Source organism: Labrus bergylta, chromosome 7 (assembly GCF_963930695.1).
Source record: "Labrus bergylta chromosome 7, fLabBer1.1, whole genome shotgun sequence".
NCBI lineage: Eukaryota > Metazoa > Chordata > Actinopteri > Labriformes > Labridae > Labrus > Labrus bergylta.
The window spans coordinates 32,717,452-32,734,951 of NC_089201.1; the positions used below are offsets into that span (position 1 = coordinate 32,717,452).

Consider the following 17,500-nt stretch of genomic DNA (forward strand, 5'->3'; position numbering starts at 1 on the left):
TGTGTGACTATAACTTCCACAGTGAGCCGGTGATAAAAAAATGAAACCAAGTCGTCAGAATTTAACAAGCACACTCCCCACCTGCACTCTCAGGTCTGCAGATCCCCCCTCCTGCAGGACCAACCTTCGGTCCTGCAGGGGGACAGGGCCTTCTCCTTCTCCCACCCTCTGGAACTCTCTCCCTAAAAACATCAGAGACTCCCCCCAAACTCACTTCCTCCAAGAAATCCCTAAAAACTCACCTCTTCATCCTCTTCCCTCCACACTACTTCTGTTTTATTGTTCTCTTACTTTTTGTATTTAGAAAAGCACTATATAAATCTAATTTATTATTATTATTATTATTATTATTATTATTAACAATATGAGCTATAGCATGTGGATTCCACATCATGAGTGGCACGCCATGAGGGAGCATGATGATTGGATGTTTGCTTTAAAGCAGCCCCCATTGTGCATTCATTGTCACTCATGTCTTTGTGAAGTTAAGTTTGGAGAGTCCCATGGTTATGTATGGACTAGACAAACCCTCATTAAGGCTTTCTCTCGCTGCCACCCACACCCCTCCTAATGGGGCTGCAGGGCTCTTCCCATCACTGGATAATTAGGCAGCTATTGTTCCTGTAATTACGCCCTGGCACTGTGCCTCTTGCAGTGGCCCAGGCCCTGCGAGGCATTGGTCAGGACAGGTTTTTTTTTGGGTGGGGGGGCATCATTATTTCTCTTGTGCGGGGAACAAGTGTCCTCGGTGGCAGAGAGTGCGGACACAGAGGAAGCTTTCTGCACGCTCACAAAGCAACAGGATGCCATTGTGAGGACGCTGTGGAATGAGCCGCGAGGAGGCACTGACCTGGTTTCTTACCGTCCCATTAGCCCGGGGTCCTGTACACTGCTCAGGTGCTGTAGCTGACTAACTCTCTGGTTTTACTGATTCAGCACTGACTGCCTATACATTGATCAGGGAAGTGTGTGTGGAGCGGGGGATGGGTGGGGGGTGTCAGTTTACCACAGCCCCCCACTAGTAAAAAGCAATGAACAGAAGATGCTTTCACAGTTAAACAAAAGTACTGCTTGTAGTCCAACTCATCGTGCACAGATTGTTCCTGCAGCAGTGTGGCCTGCATGTGCATTCGAGTTAGTCAAGTTTGCTGCTGCTTGTGCAACGGTGCGAGCTCAGCAGCTGCAATGCAGTTTTCTGTTTGAGGAAGAAAGAAAGTTCATTAATTCTACTAAAGCATGCTTAGTGGGCAGACTGGGATTGTTCCTCCTGCTTGTACTTCTGCCCCACTTTATTGTGTTGTTATCATAAACAGTTAGCCTGGCTTCCTTATGGTCTGATCATGTCCTGATAACCTTTGTCAACACTTACCTGATGTAATGGTCTTATTTGATCCTATATCGATGGTCAGATTTTGTGTTATTTGCTCCATTATTCTAACATTCCCTTCAAACCCTGATGTCAAAACTCTTAAATTCCAGACCCTGAAATACTGAGTAAAAAAACCTTAACATGTTGACACAGGTCACTGACCAGCTGTCGATCAGCGTCAGTGTGCTGAAAGTGAACCTTACCTTTCAGTAAAACCAGCCCGTCTGGTTGCTGCACAGCTCGTAGCTGCTGACTGTTGCTGCCTTCTTTAATGACGAGAATCCTCTTGTTATTGTTGGATTGTGATGTGTTTGAGTCAGAAAGTCACCAATCAAGTTTGTTTGAAATGTTTTTATCCTTGCATGAAGAGAAACATCGGATTTCAATAGAGCTACAGAGGCTGGGGAATATTTACTCTGGAATAGAAAAATAATTTAGGCGGAAATGAAATCTTACATTTATGCTATGTTCCTACAATTCTACAATTCACTTATCAGACACTTTTCTCCAAAGAGACGTACATCAGAGAGTAAGAACAACACAAGCAAGGATCTAGAAAAAAGGGAACAATGTGAGTAAGAGCAAACGATCAGCTTTGAGTCTGATTGGACACACAGGTGCTGACAGGAAGTGACCAGAGGCAAAGCACAACATTGAGGGCAGTTCTTGAGAGCTCTAATCAGTATAGAAACCATCTTATAAGTCGTCGTTATCAAACAAAAACCATCGTCATTACCATCATCATCATCAATAATATGGAGACCATCATCATTAAGTTAGTAGGTATTCATAAAGAGCTGGCTCTTTAGCTTTTTCTTAAAGGTGCAGAAGGACTGTGCAGATGTTCCATCTGTATTTACACTGACACAGTAACATATATGATGAGTCTTACACTCCTGAGTGGATCTCTAAAGAGTTATCTTTATCATGATACCAAGTTGTATTCTTATAGACCTGATGGCTGCAGAGATATACTCTGTTAAGTTTGGGTATGCAATGTTCGAGAATAAACCAAGAAATAGGGGCCGTAGGGATGAAGAGGTTGATGAGTAGAATCCTCTTGTTATTGTTGGATTGTGATGTTTGAGTCAGAAAGTCACCAATCAAGTTTGTTTGGAATTTTTTATCCTTGCAACAAGAGAAACATCAAACAAGCCATGCCGTTAAGATATTTGGTTTGGAATTTCATTCCTTTAAGGATCTTTGTTTTGTAATTTCAACACATTAATGTATATTTTTTTAGTTTGAGCAGTAATCCTTGGCGTACATCAGCAGAGGATAAGTCAAAAACACTTGAGAACAGTAGGCTGTGTGAGCTTACCCTGAGGGCTAAAAGGCAGGCCTGTGTTTTTCCAGCAGCAGCAAAGCCTCAGTTAGTAACTGTGCAGAGGAGACCAAGAGGATTAGAACACGGCACACACTCACAGCTCGTCTCCTTACACAAACACATAGGCTGATCTGTTATTAATCAGCAGATTTCCACTCATAAAGCCAGACACAAAACACTTAGCCTCTCTGATTCCTGATGCTCATGTTAATCCTAACTCTGCTGCACAATGCAGATGGTAACTCGATGGCATTTCAACCACGTCAAAATGACAAAAGGAATTCTGTTATTTCCTGTTGCTTTGCACTACGTCTTTTTCCTTTTTGTGCTGCGCTGCATTTTGAAAAAGCAGAGACAGTTCATCTCAGATGATGGGACTTTTCTTTGAGTCAAGCATTACTTTGCAACCCTTGGAAATAAAGTTGTGACACCACCTGAAGACTTAAACAGTTCCTTCCCCCAGACCCAACCGTCACTGTGAATATACATATATGTATATATATATATATATATATATATATATATATATATATATATATATATATATGTATATTCTTTAATTTAAATGATCAATACACACAGACACTTATTTCTGTAAATACTGTAACTGACATCTTAATTGACCCATCTGTCACATAACTGCATTTTACTTCTCATGTTACTTCAGCATCTTTTGCACTATTCACCACTGCACTGTTTCATATTTAGTCATGTAAATATTAGTCTTTTCTTATTCTGTTTATTGTTGATATTTAATGTTGTACCTGTACATAAGAGAGCACAGTTCACCAAAGTTAAATTCCTTGTGTGTGTAAACATACCTGGACAATAAATCTGATTCTGATTCTAAACCTGTTTCCTTTCAGGCTCCAGGAGAGGAGGCGGAGCTCCGTGGTGGTCAGCCTCCCAGGATTGGATGTTTCACCAGGAGACCTTTTTGTATCCAACGGAGCAGCTGACATTTTAAATGGATCAAACTTCTCTGGTAAAGATATGTTATATTATATTATTATATATATTTCTTACTGTGTGGCAGATTCAAACCCTGTCAGCTTCCTGCCTGTGGTACAACCCTGATTTTAGATATGATTACCCATGAATCCATCAGTGACTCTTAAACCAAATGAACTGTCATTTGGTTTAACTTGTAGCTGCTCTTCAGATGAATGATTGTTCTGTAATGAGCTTTCATACCTGACGACTTCAGAATTATTGTAACCGTACTTAGTGTAGGTATCCACTGAATGAAGCCGTCGCTCCTCTCTTATGTAATTTTCATCCACAGGACCAAATGATCAAAGTTTCAATGTTTACTTAAACAAAAATAAACAAAAGACAGATACAGGTTAATCCAAAAGTATACAAAAAGAGAGATGAGGACAGAGAGGTCAAAAGACTGTGTGGCTCCACTCTCTACTAGTCTGAACTGAGCCCAATTAAGTCCACAAGCCCCTCCCCCTCCCAGATCCAATGAACACAAATTATTACATACATCCATACATTTAACATGATGAGCAATAAGGCTGCTGCACTTAGATCCTTCATTTCAGTTTCTAATCCATCCACTTCATGCACGTTAAACGTCTTCAATTTGTAACTGTCCTGGTTGTTGGGGAAGAGACTGCGGGCTTCAAGGGGCCTGCTGGATGTTAATTGGAGGCTTTGGGACGCAGATTAAAGAAAGCAGCACTGTTACACAGTTTTTGGCCCCAGCTTGGAAGGGTTCCCCGTATCCAGTCATTTATTGTGTCTCTGTGCTTCAAAGGATACTCCTGTGTGTGTGTGTGTGTGTGTGTGGCACAAAACCACAAATCATTTCCAAAGAGAAAGGCCTACACTCACTGTTCATGTGCCACTTCAAACAGAATTCAATCTTTTTTATATTTTTCAAAAATAACTTGATTTATAAATCCTAAAGTTCCCGAGTGAAGCAGTTTAACATCGTTACATTCTCCCAACAAACCGTTCTTCTACAATTCTACAATTCACTTATCAGACTCTTTTCTCCAAAGCGACGTACATCAGAGAGTAAGAACAACACAAGCAAGGATCTAGAGAAAAGGGAACAATGTGAGTAAGAGCAAACGATCAGCTTTGAGTCTGATTGGACACACAGGTGCTGACAGGAAGTGACCAGAGGCAAAGCACAACATTGAGGGCAGTTCTTGAGAGCTCTAATCAGTATAGAAACCATCTTATAAGTCGTCGTTATCAAACAAAAACCATCGTCATTACCATCATCATCATCAATAATATGGAGACCATCATCATTAAGTTAGTAGGTATTCATGAAAGAGCTGGCTCTTTAGCTTTTTCTTAAAGGTGCACAGGGACTCTGCAGATCACATGGAGTTTGGACGTTCATTCCACCACCTTTCTTTTTTTTAATAATCCTCTTCTTTTATTGTTAATCTGTATTTTATGTTTTGACTTTTACAGATTCTAAGAAGTCAAAGTGGCCTTTTTCAAGGCGCAGCACAGTAAGTGTGTTTTTTTCTTTTTTCTCTTGTTGTCATGTTGGGGGGGGGGGGGGGGGGGTTCTGATCATGTGCTCATGCTTTTTGCTTTGATGTGCTTTTGGGCATTTGTTTGGACATCGTTCTCTGACCCTTAAATACGCTCAAAGTGGTTCCTCTTCAGCCTTTGTCAACATTATTTTTTGTACCTTGTCAGCTCTTGAAAGGCCAAAACCTGTTGGGTTAGTTTTAATATGGACAGATGGAAGGGATCAACACACATCCTGCCCTTTTCTCATGACCCGCCTGAATGAACTGTTTGTCTTTCTTTTCTCTGTCTGTCAGACTAAAGGGAAGCCACAGATGTGCACGCCATCAGATGTTGAAAAATATCTCTCAACATCACAAATCCAAGACTGGAGGAACTCCGACCTCCAGCGCTTTAAGGTAATGAGCGTGGCCTAGCAGCAAAGCAGGCTGTTTGTTTTTGAAATCCTCATGTTTGCTTCTGCGCTGGATTCTAATCCGTGTGTTTGAACAACTAAGAAATCCAGATTTCCAAAACAAATAGATCAAAGAGACGCAAGAATGACTGGACACCAATTCAAGAGAAGAGCAAACAGTGCTGGAATTACACAAGATGTGAAAGAACCAGAAATTCGAGGAAGAAAACCCGTCAGGTCGAACTTACACACATAAAAAAAAACAAAAAGCACAAAACCTGAGTGTGACAGGTCGCTGCTCGGAGCGTTACAGTTACAGTGAAGACAGTTAGTAGGAGTAATCATTTATTTCAGTCACAAGAAAAAAACAAAAGGTGTAGGCTGAAGCTTTATCTTCTTACACCTACCCTCGTTACAAATCTCATTATTTAAGACACGACTAGTTTGGTTACAAAAAACAAACTCTTTGTTTCAAGAATTTATTTCAAAACAAAACAAATGAAACAAACAAAAAACAAAACAGAAGTCACACTCACAAAAAATAATCAAACCGACCTTTTATATTTGTAGTATAAGTTTGTTCTCAGTATTCCACAAGTTAACTCCTTTTACTGAAATACACCTGTTCTTTATGTTTGTCCATACACACCTGTTCCCCTTAGTTCATACCGGCTCTCTCTAGTTTCAAAATAAACCTCTGAATACTGTTGGGAAGCAAAATGATTGTATCGTACAGCCCTAAAAATCTCACTTTCTGGGGCTGTGGTTCGATTTTATTTCATTGTTTTTAAAACTTACTTTTTTTTTTTTTTTTTTGCTTTACCAACTCTGTTCAGGACTTCTCTCTGGCCGAGTTCCTGCAGGACCAGTCCTCCCAGGTGAGTGCCGACTCTGACCCTCAGGGCTTCAGGAGACAGGAGACCATCTGGGAACTTTTCACCAGCGAGTGTGTCTACTTCCTGGATCAACTGATGGTGCTCAAAGAGGTGAGTGTAATGATGCTCATGCAAATGCACAGACACACAAACCACAAATAAACAGACCAAGCCCCGGTGAAACACGACACCTGCTGCTTTGTGCTTCCCTCTTCTCCCTGAATTCTTCTCATGGGAAAGTCTCTTTGGGGTTTTTCATTCTTTACTGCAGCAGAATAGAAATTCAATGCTCGCACCGCAGGTAGCCTGAGCCCATCCTCTTTCTCTATTCTTCAGGTGTTTCTGGCCACGCTCACAAACCTGCAGGTGAGGAACTGCCTGACTGATGTCGACTCCTGGAGGCTGTTTGCGAACCTCAATGAGCTCTGCCTGGTGAGTGGGATGCTAATCATGTCAGCTAGCTTCAGGTTTATATTACAAACAACACAGAGCATTACATAACCGTGTTTACAGCGCTGATACATGAAGAGTCCTGTCCCAGTGAGACGATGAAGATGATTGATTTATTCACTTACCCTAACATGAGATCATGCTGAACAGTCACATGACGCTGGTTAATAAACCTGATCACTTAGCCGAGTGTTTCAGTTAGCTCATTGATTTTCAGAATCTATATTCTTGTTGTGTTTCTGACAGTTTAAGACGTTATATTTCATCTGCAGCCCGACATGCAGAGCAGTAAGAGACTAACAGAAATGAAAATGAAAACTTAATTTAACTTCAGTGTAAAACATCAGTGATATCTTTTGTAATCATTTGTTTTTATATTTGACAAATCAAACAGGAAACTCTCCCTCCTCCCCTCTCGTGATCCGCTCTCTGATTGGTCAGCAGTTTGAGTTTCTTTTAGGTTGATCTCTTATCCCAAACATAACCTGCTCCGGTTAGTTCGTAGTCCTGATCACTCAGAGTTAAACCTGAAGTTACCCCGATAACTGAAATCCTGCTTCATAGAATAAGCCCTGATTTTAGCTGAGGTGAGACGACACAACACAAGATTACAGAAGTTACATGAAGTAACAATATCAGAATGAAACAGAAAAATAATGAAAACTATTTTTATTTTAGATCTAATCAGGATTCAATTTAAAACAAAATAAAACAAAACAAACTAATGAATCTGTTATCATGCAAGGCATTTCACTCTATTTTTATCATTCTTATGTTCGCCTTTTAGACTTTTAAACCATAGTTTTTAGATAACTGTGCATATGTAAGAGTGTGTCTTAAAGTCTTAAATGTAGAAATCAAGAATCTCCTCTGAAAATAACTCTGTGAGTCATGACTGTCTACAATTGGTTTCATGCTGGTGCTCAAGGGCGACGTCTGCTCGATCAAAAAATGACATGTAAAGCCTTTAAATGCTTGACTTGTATTCTTTGTTGCCAGTCTGCTGTGGTGTGATTGTTTTTATGTAACATCATGTTGCACAGAGCTGAATGTTTCTTTTGCACTATTGTTCAAGGCGACCTTCCCCTCGGGGACAGAATGTAATGAGTCCAACCTAACTGCTGATCATTCTTATTTTAGACACTGAACCACTCTCTGTCTTTTCATTCACATTCAAACAACAGAGGTGTGTTTTTATCTGACTTCTCTACACTTCACTTAGTGGTTCAAAAAAACAAAGTGACCTAAACTGGAGGACTGGGTCATTCATAGGGATCGCTTTAATTTATATTTATCTTGATTTGATATTATTATGTTAGTTAGCAGTGTTTAACTTTATGATAACTTTGTGAAGTTCAATAAAAAAATATTATCAGAAAATAAAAACTATAAATCCCACTGTTGCGTCCACCAAAGTGCTCAGTGGATGGAAAGTACAGCAGCAACTTGAGTTAGGAGAACATCAGATGGACTGAAGAGACAGCACACGATGTGTGTCTGCAGTCTGACTTTCTGCTGGTCAGAAAACAGTCCTAAAGATACATTATTTCTTTTTAAACAGAAAAAGCATTTTTATTTCAAACTAAAACAATAGGTGCTCAACATAAACATATCCCTCTGTTGATTTTCTTTTCCCCCCTGGCATGTCATTTTCTCTTCATGTTTACTGTATAATTGGAAACATTTATTTTGGGAGCACATTTCCATGTTTTCAGTTTAAAAATGTTCCTTTATTCCAGTTATAGCAGCCGTACTGGTCTCCCTGTATGCAGGCTGTATGTTCTTCTTCGAAACAGAAAGCATTGTAGGTCACCTCTAAAGTGTTCATTGAAAACTTTGCAGCTGCATTTTAAAAGAAGAGTAAACAGAAATGGAGCAGCTGCTGTTTTCAAGGTCTGTTATTATCTATCTATTATTTATTATCTAAATAATAGATATCATTTCACATCTATTATTTATTATTTAAATAATAGATGTGAAATGGGCAAAAAGACAAAAAAAAGACAAAAATAGCAAGTGGGCATTACGTAAGGGAGCAGTTCTCAGCTGCTCTCTTTTCTGTCACTTCTCCTCTTTTCAACAACAGTAAACAGAGTTATGAGTGTTTCCTGTCAGGGACATTTGATACTTGATAGTAAGGGTTTTTTCCTGCCACAGGTGAGCTTTGGTTTCCTGAACAACCTCCTGCGTGTCATCAAGGACATGTTGGAGATTAGTGAGGGTGGCGGGCCCACCCTGCTGGAGCTGCTGAGCAAGGCAAGTGAGGGACACACACACGTGGACACACACACACACACACACCGACACACACACTGCGTCTGACTGCAGGATGTGCTGGAGTGGCTGTAAAACTCCAGAGCTAAGACCTCAGAGACCAAAAAATGCTTCCATGCTCTCAGGGCAAACTTTAGAAAATGTATAAAATCCTGCAGGACTGATTCTGAACTGGATTTACTGAACATGTGTCACAATCTGTTTTAGTAACAACATAATGTCCTTTATAATCACAGGCTGAGGAGGCAAAATGATTTTTTTTTAAATTAAATGTATTTAACCAGGAAACCCTCGTTGAGATTAACATCATAAATAAGAGATTTTTATAATGACAATTAGTAAGCCCATAATTATACAGCTTCCTGTTCATGTGTTCTTAGCTGATCAGTAGCTACATTAGGCTTTCACATAATTACATTTTAAAACACATGTATAACCACCTTTAAGTAACTGTTTTGATTTGTGCTCATCTATCCTACAAACAAACCAAAAATAAATCGTCACTTTCAAAATAAAACTACAGACGTAATTGAAAAGATTTTCATTGTTCTGATACATTCTGGCCCCCCCAAAAAACTCTTTATTATAAGCTTTGGAATATATTCCACACATATTCAATGTCTTGTACTTTAATCTAGATTTTCATCTTCTTCTTGTTTTCTTTAATTTTTTTATGAGCAGTTAATTAGCTGCTTATTGGCCGATGTGACCCGTAGCCGTCTGCTTCCCGGTGGTTGTATAATTCTCCTTATCTGTTGGCAGGCTTTCAGGGAGAGCGTTTGTCACTGCCTGCAGAAGTACTGCCTCAACTACTCCACGGCTCTGCTTTATCTGGACAGCCTGAAGTCCCGGGAGGACTTTGGATGCTACGTGAAGGTACAGGAGTGAAAGTCACTGAGGGGAGTCAGAGCGCTGACGGGGACGCTATGTACCTTTAAAAATGCAGAATGCAGAGATTGTGAAATTTTAAGAGGAGGACACACTGAAACATTTCTCCTTAAACAACCAGTTGAGTGTCCCATATGAAGAAATCTCACCATGTTTACTTTAAGTTACCTTCTTTTTTCCCACTGCACAGCTCCTACATCACACCTTTTGTACATTTTGTGTTTTTAATTTTTTATATTTTTAAATTATATTTTATATATTGTAATATCTTCTTATTCTGTATTATTTAAGTTGTTGCTATTTCTGCTTTATTTCCTTGTTAATTGTTTAGCACCAATACACCAAGTCAGATTCAAATTCATTCAATTCAAATTCAAAAGTTTTCAAATTCAGTCAAAAGTCAAATTCCTTGTATGTGTAAATGTACTCGGACCATCGCCCGTCCGTCCGTTCCAACTCTGTGACGAGTTCTTTCACCCCTCTGACCTCCTTCTTTCTCTCCCCCCCTTTTTTTTTTGTTTCTCCAAAGTGGTGTGAGAGGAACGAGCAGTGCCGGAGGCTGCAACTGCGTGACCTGCTGGTGGCGCCGCTGCAGAGGCTAACTCGATATCCGCTGCTGCTGCGGAATATTACAAAGAGATGCCAGGCGGAGGACGAGACCAGAGGCCTGCAGGTTATCGCGGAGCAAGTGGACACATCTATATGTGAGCGACATACACAAAACATGAGCTCCTCCCCCTTTTTATTGAAAACAAAGTACAACTAGAAAAACATGCGCAAGTAGTGCCTGATCAGCAGACTAGATCAGTTAGGATTCCTCTCAGGTGTTTCCTCAGTCAGCTGTTGGAGCTTTTACAAACACATTAAGATAAAGTTGCATTGTAAGCAGATGTAAATGAGGTGATATCCATCAACACCAACACCCTGTTTGTGTCTTCAAAAACATGCTGCAAAGTCTTGGCCAGCCGCCAGCAGCTGTGACCGTTTCTCCTGCTCTGCATGCCTCCGCCTGCTGCAGACCTGTTGTGTTGGTTTACTGTGGAAACTCGAGGGACGGGCTGTGGGAAATGTGCTGCAGCGATGCACCTCACTGTCACTTTGTTCAACTGAACACACACACATGCAAACAGCGCCGGCTCACAAATCTTTGAACCGCACACTTTCCCATAACCATTTAAAGAAGGTGCGGCAGCCGGGCCGATCAGATGACGAGGCTTGGATGTAAAAGGTTAATGTCCTCTGGGTGTGTGTGTGGGGGGGGGGGGGGGGGGGGGATATTTACTGTAACTGTTGAGTGTACTGCAACCTGTCACGATACAGCCACGCCCGCGCTGGGCAGCAACCATTCTAAAACAAGAAAACACAACAAGATTAAAACAATTAGCTATGTGGCACCACTTTAATTCAACTAAAGGAATGAATACATTCATGCTTTTTTTTTTCAACATATTTTTATTAAAGTAAGTTCAAGACATACACTGCAATTGGGATGCACATCAACATTTTTCTTTTTTTCCCCAGAAACATTCAAAAAAATCCAGTATCACTTCTCCCTATAAACAACCCTCTCAGTCCAACAAATAGACTTCTTAGAATAAAAGTGCAAGAGTGGAAAACTCACAAAAAAATTAAATACAATAACTACATAAAAATAAATAGATAAGTGTAAAAAAAATCAAATAAAAGTACATTTGAGAAGAGTAGTATCAAAAAATAAATAATAATAATAATACAAAATGACGAGACAAACATAAATAAAAAAATAAAAAAAATGAACAAACAACATTAACAGGAATGAAAGTAGTTATGTGTATACAACACAAGTAAATAGGAGAAACAGAGACAAGAGACAGAATCACACACACACACACACACACACACACACACACACACACACACACACACACACACACACACACACACAGACACACACACAGACACACACACACACACACACACACACACACACACACACACACACACACACACACACACACACACACACACACACAGACACACACACACACACACACACACACACACACACACACACAGACACACACACACACACACACACACACACACACACACACACACACACACACACAGACACACACACACACACACACACACACACACACACACACACACACACACACACACACACACACACACACACACACTGCTCCACTTGATCTATAAAAGGAAAAGACAACAGCTGCTCACATCCAGGCTCCCACCCCGCGCTTAGGAAGGAGGAAAATACATTTATGCTTTTATTTTGAAATGCAGCACGGTGCTTTTCAGTCGTTGTTGTGTGTCTCTTTATTAAAAATGACGGCTGTCTGCTTCCAGGTGATTTAGAAGGAAAGGTGAAGTGGCTCGACAACTACCAGAAGGTGAAACAGCTGAGAGACGCCCTGGTGTGGCTTCCTGTGTGGGAGAGAGACAAGCGAGCCTTCGTCCCTGAGGTCTGTCAGCTCATGTCTTAATGTTAAAATGTTACTGAGCTGTCATCCTCTGATACCTTTACTGTGTGCAGATAAACAGATGCAATCAATTTATCTGGATGTGAAATCAGATATCTGAGCAAAGTGTTTGAAAGTGTTTCACATATTTCTGTGCAGGCTGTCATTAGCTGTGAACTTTGAAACTTCTGAACTTTTAATCTCTCAGTTTAAAAGTCAAGAAGTTGAAAATGTGCTCATCTTTAACTACCTGTCTTTCAGAACCTGAAACATCTGTTAAAGGCCGTCACTCTGGAGAATCTCATCTCTCACAGAAGTCTGCTGCACGACGGGAAACTGGTGCTCGTAGAGAACACGAAGCTGGTCGACGTTTACCTGTTCCTGTTCGATGAATTCCTGCTGATCACAAAGATAAAGAGGAACAAGAAGGTAAACAACAGAACAGAGATCAACAGAGAGGGCAAAACTGTAAAAATGCAAATAACAGGAATAAGATTCAACAGGCAGGTATGGAGAGGCAGTTCAATACAATGAAGGAAAATTAGTTTAAAATCAACCAGGAGAGAACAAAATGAAAATAGAGGGAGAGTGGGAGGACATCACAGGCTGTAAACACAGAATGAAGATAAAAAGAAGAGATAAACAGGAGATCGGTTAAATGAATAAACAACAGAGAGCTGAAGAGTTAAACCATAAAAGGAGGAGGAATTTAAAAAGACTGAGAGCAGTAAAATGAATACAGGAAGGGATACATTTAAAGGCTAAAACATTTAAAGAAGAGAAAGATTTAAAAAAAAGGTTCAAATGAATAAAAGGAAGGGATAGATGTGTACTTCATAGATTGTTGTTCTTCTGTTCAGAGGTCCGTCGGTCCTGAGCAGAATCCTCTGAGGCCGCCTCTGAACATGGAGCTGGGCCAGCTGCTGAAGGAGGGGTCCACCTTCACAGTTCTGGACCAGCCCGTCTCCCTGGACCGACTTCAGCTGAAGAACATCGATCAGCTCAACGCATCCAGTAATAAAAAGATTCTTTCAGAGTTTTGTTTTCTGGAGTTTAAGCAAGTTAACATTTTCTACACAGAGGACACATGTAGTCTGATATTCAGAATCAAAACAAGTGTCTTCTTTTACTTATTAAGTTTTCTTTTGGTTGATATGTTGCTGCTGGGTAATTATTGTGTGTTACAGTTCATGTTTTGTCATTTTTTGTTTTGTCTGTTTTGTAGCATCAGGTCTGCCTCATTCATTCATCATCATGCACCAGAACCGCTACCAGCAGTGTATCGGTGTGTTCATCCTGCAGGCTGCATCAGAAGCTGCCAAGGTAGGGTGCTTCAACCAGGACGTTCTCAACTGCTTCAAAATGACAACCAAACAAAGACCTGCTCTGTGCAGCAAATTCACCAAAATCCTAATAATGCCAAGTTGTTTTGTGTGAGTTTAGAGGACTGTAGTTGTAGTCATGTGTCATATAAGACATTTTATTAAGTGCCACATAGTTAGGAACCAACATTAGTTTTTAAATGATATGCCATTTATATTAGAGTTAACATTCCTACATATGTTAAAGGCTTTATATGTGATGTTTTGATCCAGCAGATGTCGCCCTTGAGCTCCAGCATGAAACCAAAACAACTCACGGTGCATTGTTGTGTTAGCATGCTAATGCTAGCGATCTTTATTATGCTGGTATCTTCACACTGCATGTAAATTTACCTGAAATGAGCGTGATCTAGAAACACAGTTAAGCAGTGAGTACAGTATGTTATTCTTCTTTTCTCTAGTCCCTCAATTAAACAACTTTTATACACGAGGGGAGGAGTCAGCCGGCCGTCCGGGCGATGTAAACAAAGTGAAGATAGGACTCTGAAAACTCTGAAAACATCACAGACAGTGGGACTCGGGTGTTACACCCATTGTAGACAGTCATGACTCACAGAGTTATTTTCAGAGGAGATACTTATACTACTATAAATCACAGATAAAGACTTTAATTTCTGAGGTTTTTTTGTAAACAAAGAAACATTTTGAAGTCACTTTTGAGGCTGTTTTTGTGTGTCTGGGATCATGGCTCATAATAACCGTTTTTATATTACACATGTAAAAGAATCCAAAAGTTGCTGACTTCTCTTCATGGTAAAACGAATGTCAGTTCTCTTCCTGAAACTCCTCCTTCCTGTGTGACTTCTTCCAGAGAGTGTGGATGTCAAAGATAGAGGGCGCTGTGACGGCGCTGCTGAAGCTGGACTCTGAGCAGCCGCGGGTCAAGAGCTCCTCCCTGTGGCTGGAGTCGTCACAGATCTGAACCATCATCAACTCCTCTGCTGTCAACGTGCACTTCACTGTCTCCTGCCGCTCTGTAAATAACAGTACCAGCACTAGAATCCTTTTTTCAAACTAAATGTTTTGCCTTTAATGGCAGCTGCTGCATTAGTGTAAAATAAATATCTGATTATATTTTCAAAGTTGTTCATTTCATTCTTTTTTTTTTAACAGTTTCTTTCCCCCATGCTCTCTGATATCAGACTTTTAAAGTCATATTTAAGAACTTCATGACACATGATGATCTTCTTGAGTTTTAGATCATACCTCATGTTCTTCATAACCAGAGGGAGTTTGCTTGTTGTCTCACATTATAAGACAATGGATGAAAATATTTCATTCTAATTTCAAAGCAGCCGTGGAACTGCTAACAAAAATCATGTGAATGAGTCCTATGGAAAGATTTAGAACACGCCTCTAAATGGGCCTTTAGATGAGATTAATTTGCCAATGGCTGTCTTACTTTGAACTTCAATAAACTTAAAAAAAAATCTATATTTCTTCATAGCAATAATTTATTGATTTTTTAATAAATAAATAATAACAGAATGGTTGCAGGAGTTTCTTGTCCCTAAACTTGCCCTCAGAAGCCTATTTCTGCCAGTTAAAATAAAAATTTAAAATTTGGGTTTGTTGAGATTTTGACCATAAAAATGAGATAAAAAGTCATAATAATGAGATAAAGATCAAAATGTTCTTTGTCTATCGTGTCCCTTGCTCAAGTAGTTTATTCTGTGACCTCCTCCAGGGGCCTGTATGTACATTCCTTGAATGTAGTCTTCAACGTGACCGCGATGCATCCTTGAATCTCATAATTTTGACTTTTTATGGTCAAAAAAAATCTCAACAAAGCCAAGTTTTCATTTTTATTTTTTTAACTGGTGGCAACGTGCTTCCATACTAAACAGATCAAACACACACAAGTGAATAGAAACATACTGTAGATTTTATTTAGGTTCGTCATGATGATGAGTAAGAAAATCAACTGATGCATGTGAACAATAAATGACATTATTTTTCTCTCAGGTGGGCCTGACTGGTAATACATGGTGCGTGTCACAATGTTGGCCTAAGGCACACATTCACAACCATCACATATGAAGACTTCAAAACATGGGAGGGAAACGGTGGCAGAGCCGAAGGCGGCCCGTTAAGTCATCATGCAGAACTGAGAGCTTACACAAAGCGAGCCACGATTTCAGTGTGTGCACGTCTGTGATGCTGCTCTGTTAAAAAAACAAAAAACTGAGTAAGACACCGATGAGTTCATAATATCATGAAATCTAAATCCACTCGTGTTAAATGATCTCTGTTCCTCTTTCATTACAAACATTTACAAAGATAATTATGACAGCCTTAGTTGTTTTTTTTTAAATGAGAAAGCCTGTATAAAGTTTGCAGGTCGTGTATTTGTCAATAAGTACAATAAGGTGCAGATCATCTCTTTTTAGGGTTTTCATGGACTGTACAGCTTGAAGATAAATCACACACCCCCTGAATCAAACCAACAACATAATATTTGTGATCTCTTAAAGATTTAGAAATAGTGCTTTTCCTGTGCCAATCTGAGGTAGACATAACAAAACCAGAGCAACACAAACAGGCAGGTTGTTCTTAAGAGCTTGAAACTGAGATGGACATTGGTTTTTTTTGTTTTTTTAAATGAGCATAGAGGTTCAAAGAGCTGATTTGGTAAGCCAGGGTCTGGAACAAGCTGCATGTTGCAAAATGCCAGTTTGTCGTCACCTTGGCTTGTGGTATTTCTCGCCTGTTCCAGTCTTCAGACGATTGCACAAAAAAAGAAAAAAAAGATCTTACCGATATCTGACATCATTTATAAATTATACAAACTAGGATGGACTTTTTACAGCACCCCTCAGTGGCAGAAAACAGTAATTCAACGCTGCACGCTGCGGGAGCACCAACATCCTGGAACACTGTGGTCGGAGCGGCCGCCATTCATACAGCAGCCAATCACAGCAGGCCGAAAAACACTGAAACACACTTCCTAGTACGGCACCGTCACACACAGCCACAGTTATTGCTTTAAGCAGAGCGCGCACACACACACACACACACACACGCACACACGCACACACGCACGCACACACGCACACACGCACACACGCACACACGCACACACACACACACGCACACACACACACACACACACACACACACACGCACACACACATATATATATATATATAGATCCAGCATTACTCAGTGCTGTTGATTAGAAACAAGCAGCAAACAATAAAATCAAAATGCAGAAAGCACCTCACAAAGAGAAACGCGGCACAGCAACAACAACAAAAAAAACCTGACTGTACATAGAAGCCTCTCTGATCATCATACAGAACTCCTTCAAGATTAAATGTCAGACCCTGTGATTCACGCTGTCAAAGACAGGTTAAGAAAAATACTGAAAGATGAAACAAAGAGGGGGGTTTTCATCTCGGCTGGATTCCTGCTGCGGACATTCTTTGGTCATGAAATAGGCTGAAAACATGAATTTAACAAACGCTGCCGCACAAAGGAGAAATGCAGTAAGTAACGATGTCACATTTATCTCTCGTCCTGTACATAAATACGCTGGTGTGTTATTCAATTCGATAAAAGAATTTTT

At 40.1% G+C, this 17,500-nt stretch overlaps 2 protein-coding genes across 3 annotated transcripts in view; one reads left to right on the forward strand and one right to left on the reverse strand.

The window, feature by feature from the left end:
* Nucleotides 1-15,014, forward strand: part of plekhg7 (pleckstrin homology domain containing, family G (with RhoGef domain) member 7) — an 18,413-nt gene extending 3,399 nt beyond the window's left edge. The window contains exons 4-16 of the mRNA XM_065957412.1: nt 3,563-3,681; nt 5,136-5,176; nt 5,498-5,599; nt 6,432-6,581; nt 6,807-6,902; nt 9,078-9,176; nt 9,957-10,070; nt 10,612-10,786; nt 12,438-12,553; nt 12,812-12,979; nt 13,411-13,564; nt 13,776-13,873; nt 14,744-15,014. Coding sequence (XP_065813484.1) covers nt 3,563-3,681; nt 5,136-5,176; nt 5,498-5,599; nt 6,432-6,581; nt 6,807-6,902; nt 9,078-9,176; nt 9,957-10,070; nt 10,612-10,786; nt 12,438-12,553; nt 12,812-12,979; nt 13,411-13,564; nt 13,776-13,873; nt 14,744-14,854 — 1,543 coding nt within the window. The 3' untranslated portion in view covers nt 14,855-15,014. The remainder of the gene's footprint in view (nt 1-3,562; nt 3,682-5,135; nt 5,177-5,497; nt 5,600-6,431; nt 6,582-6,806; nt 6,903-9,077; nt 9,177-9,956; nt 10,071-10,611; nt 10,787-12,437; nt 12,554-12,811; nt 12,980-13,410; nt 13,565-13,775; nt 13,874-14,743) is intronic.
* A 785-nt stretch (nt 15,015-15,799) lies between these two features.
* eea1 (early endosome antigen 1) overlaps nt 15,800-17,500 on the reverse strand; it is a 26,576-nt gene continuing 24,875 nt past the window's right edge. For both annotated transcript variants that reach the window (XM_065957410.1, XM_065957409.1), the window contains one exon: nt 15,800-17,500. This exon is cut by the window's right edge and continues 1,248 nt beyond it. The gene's annotated coding sequence lies outside the window, so the exon portion shown is untranslated.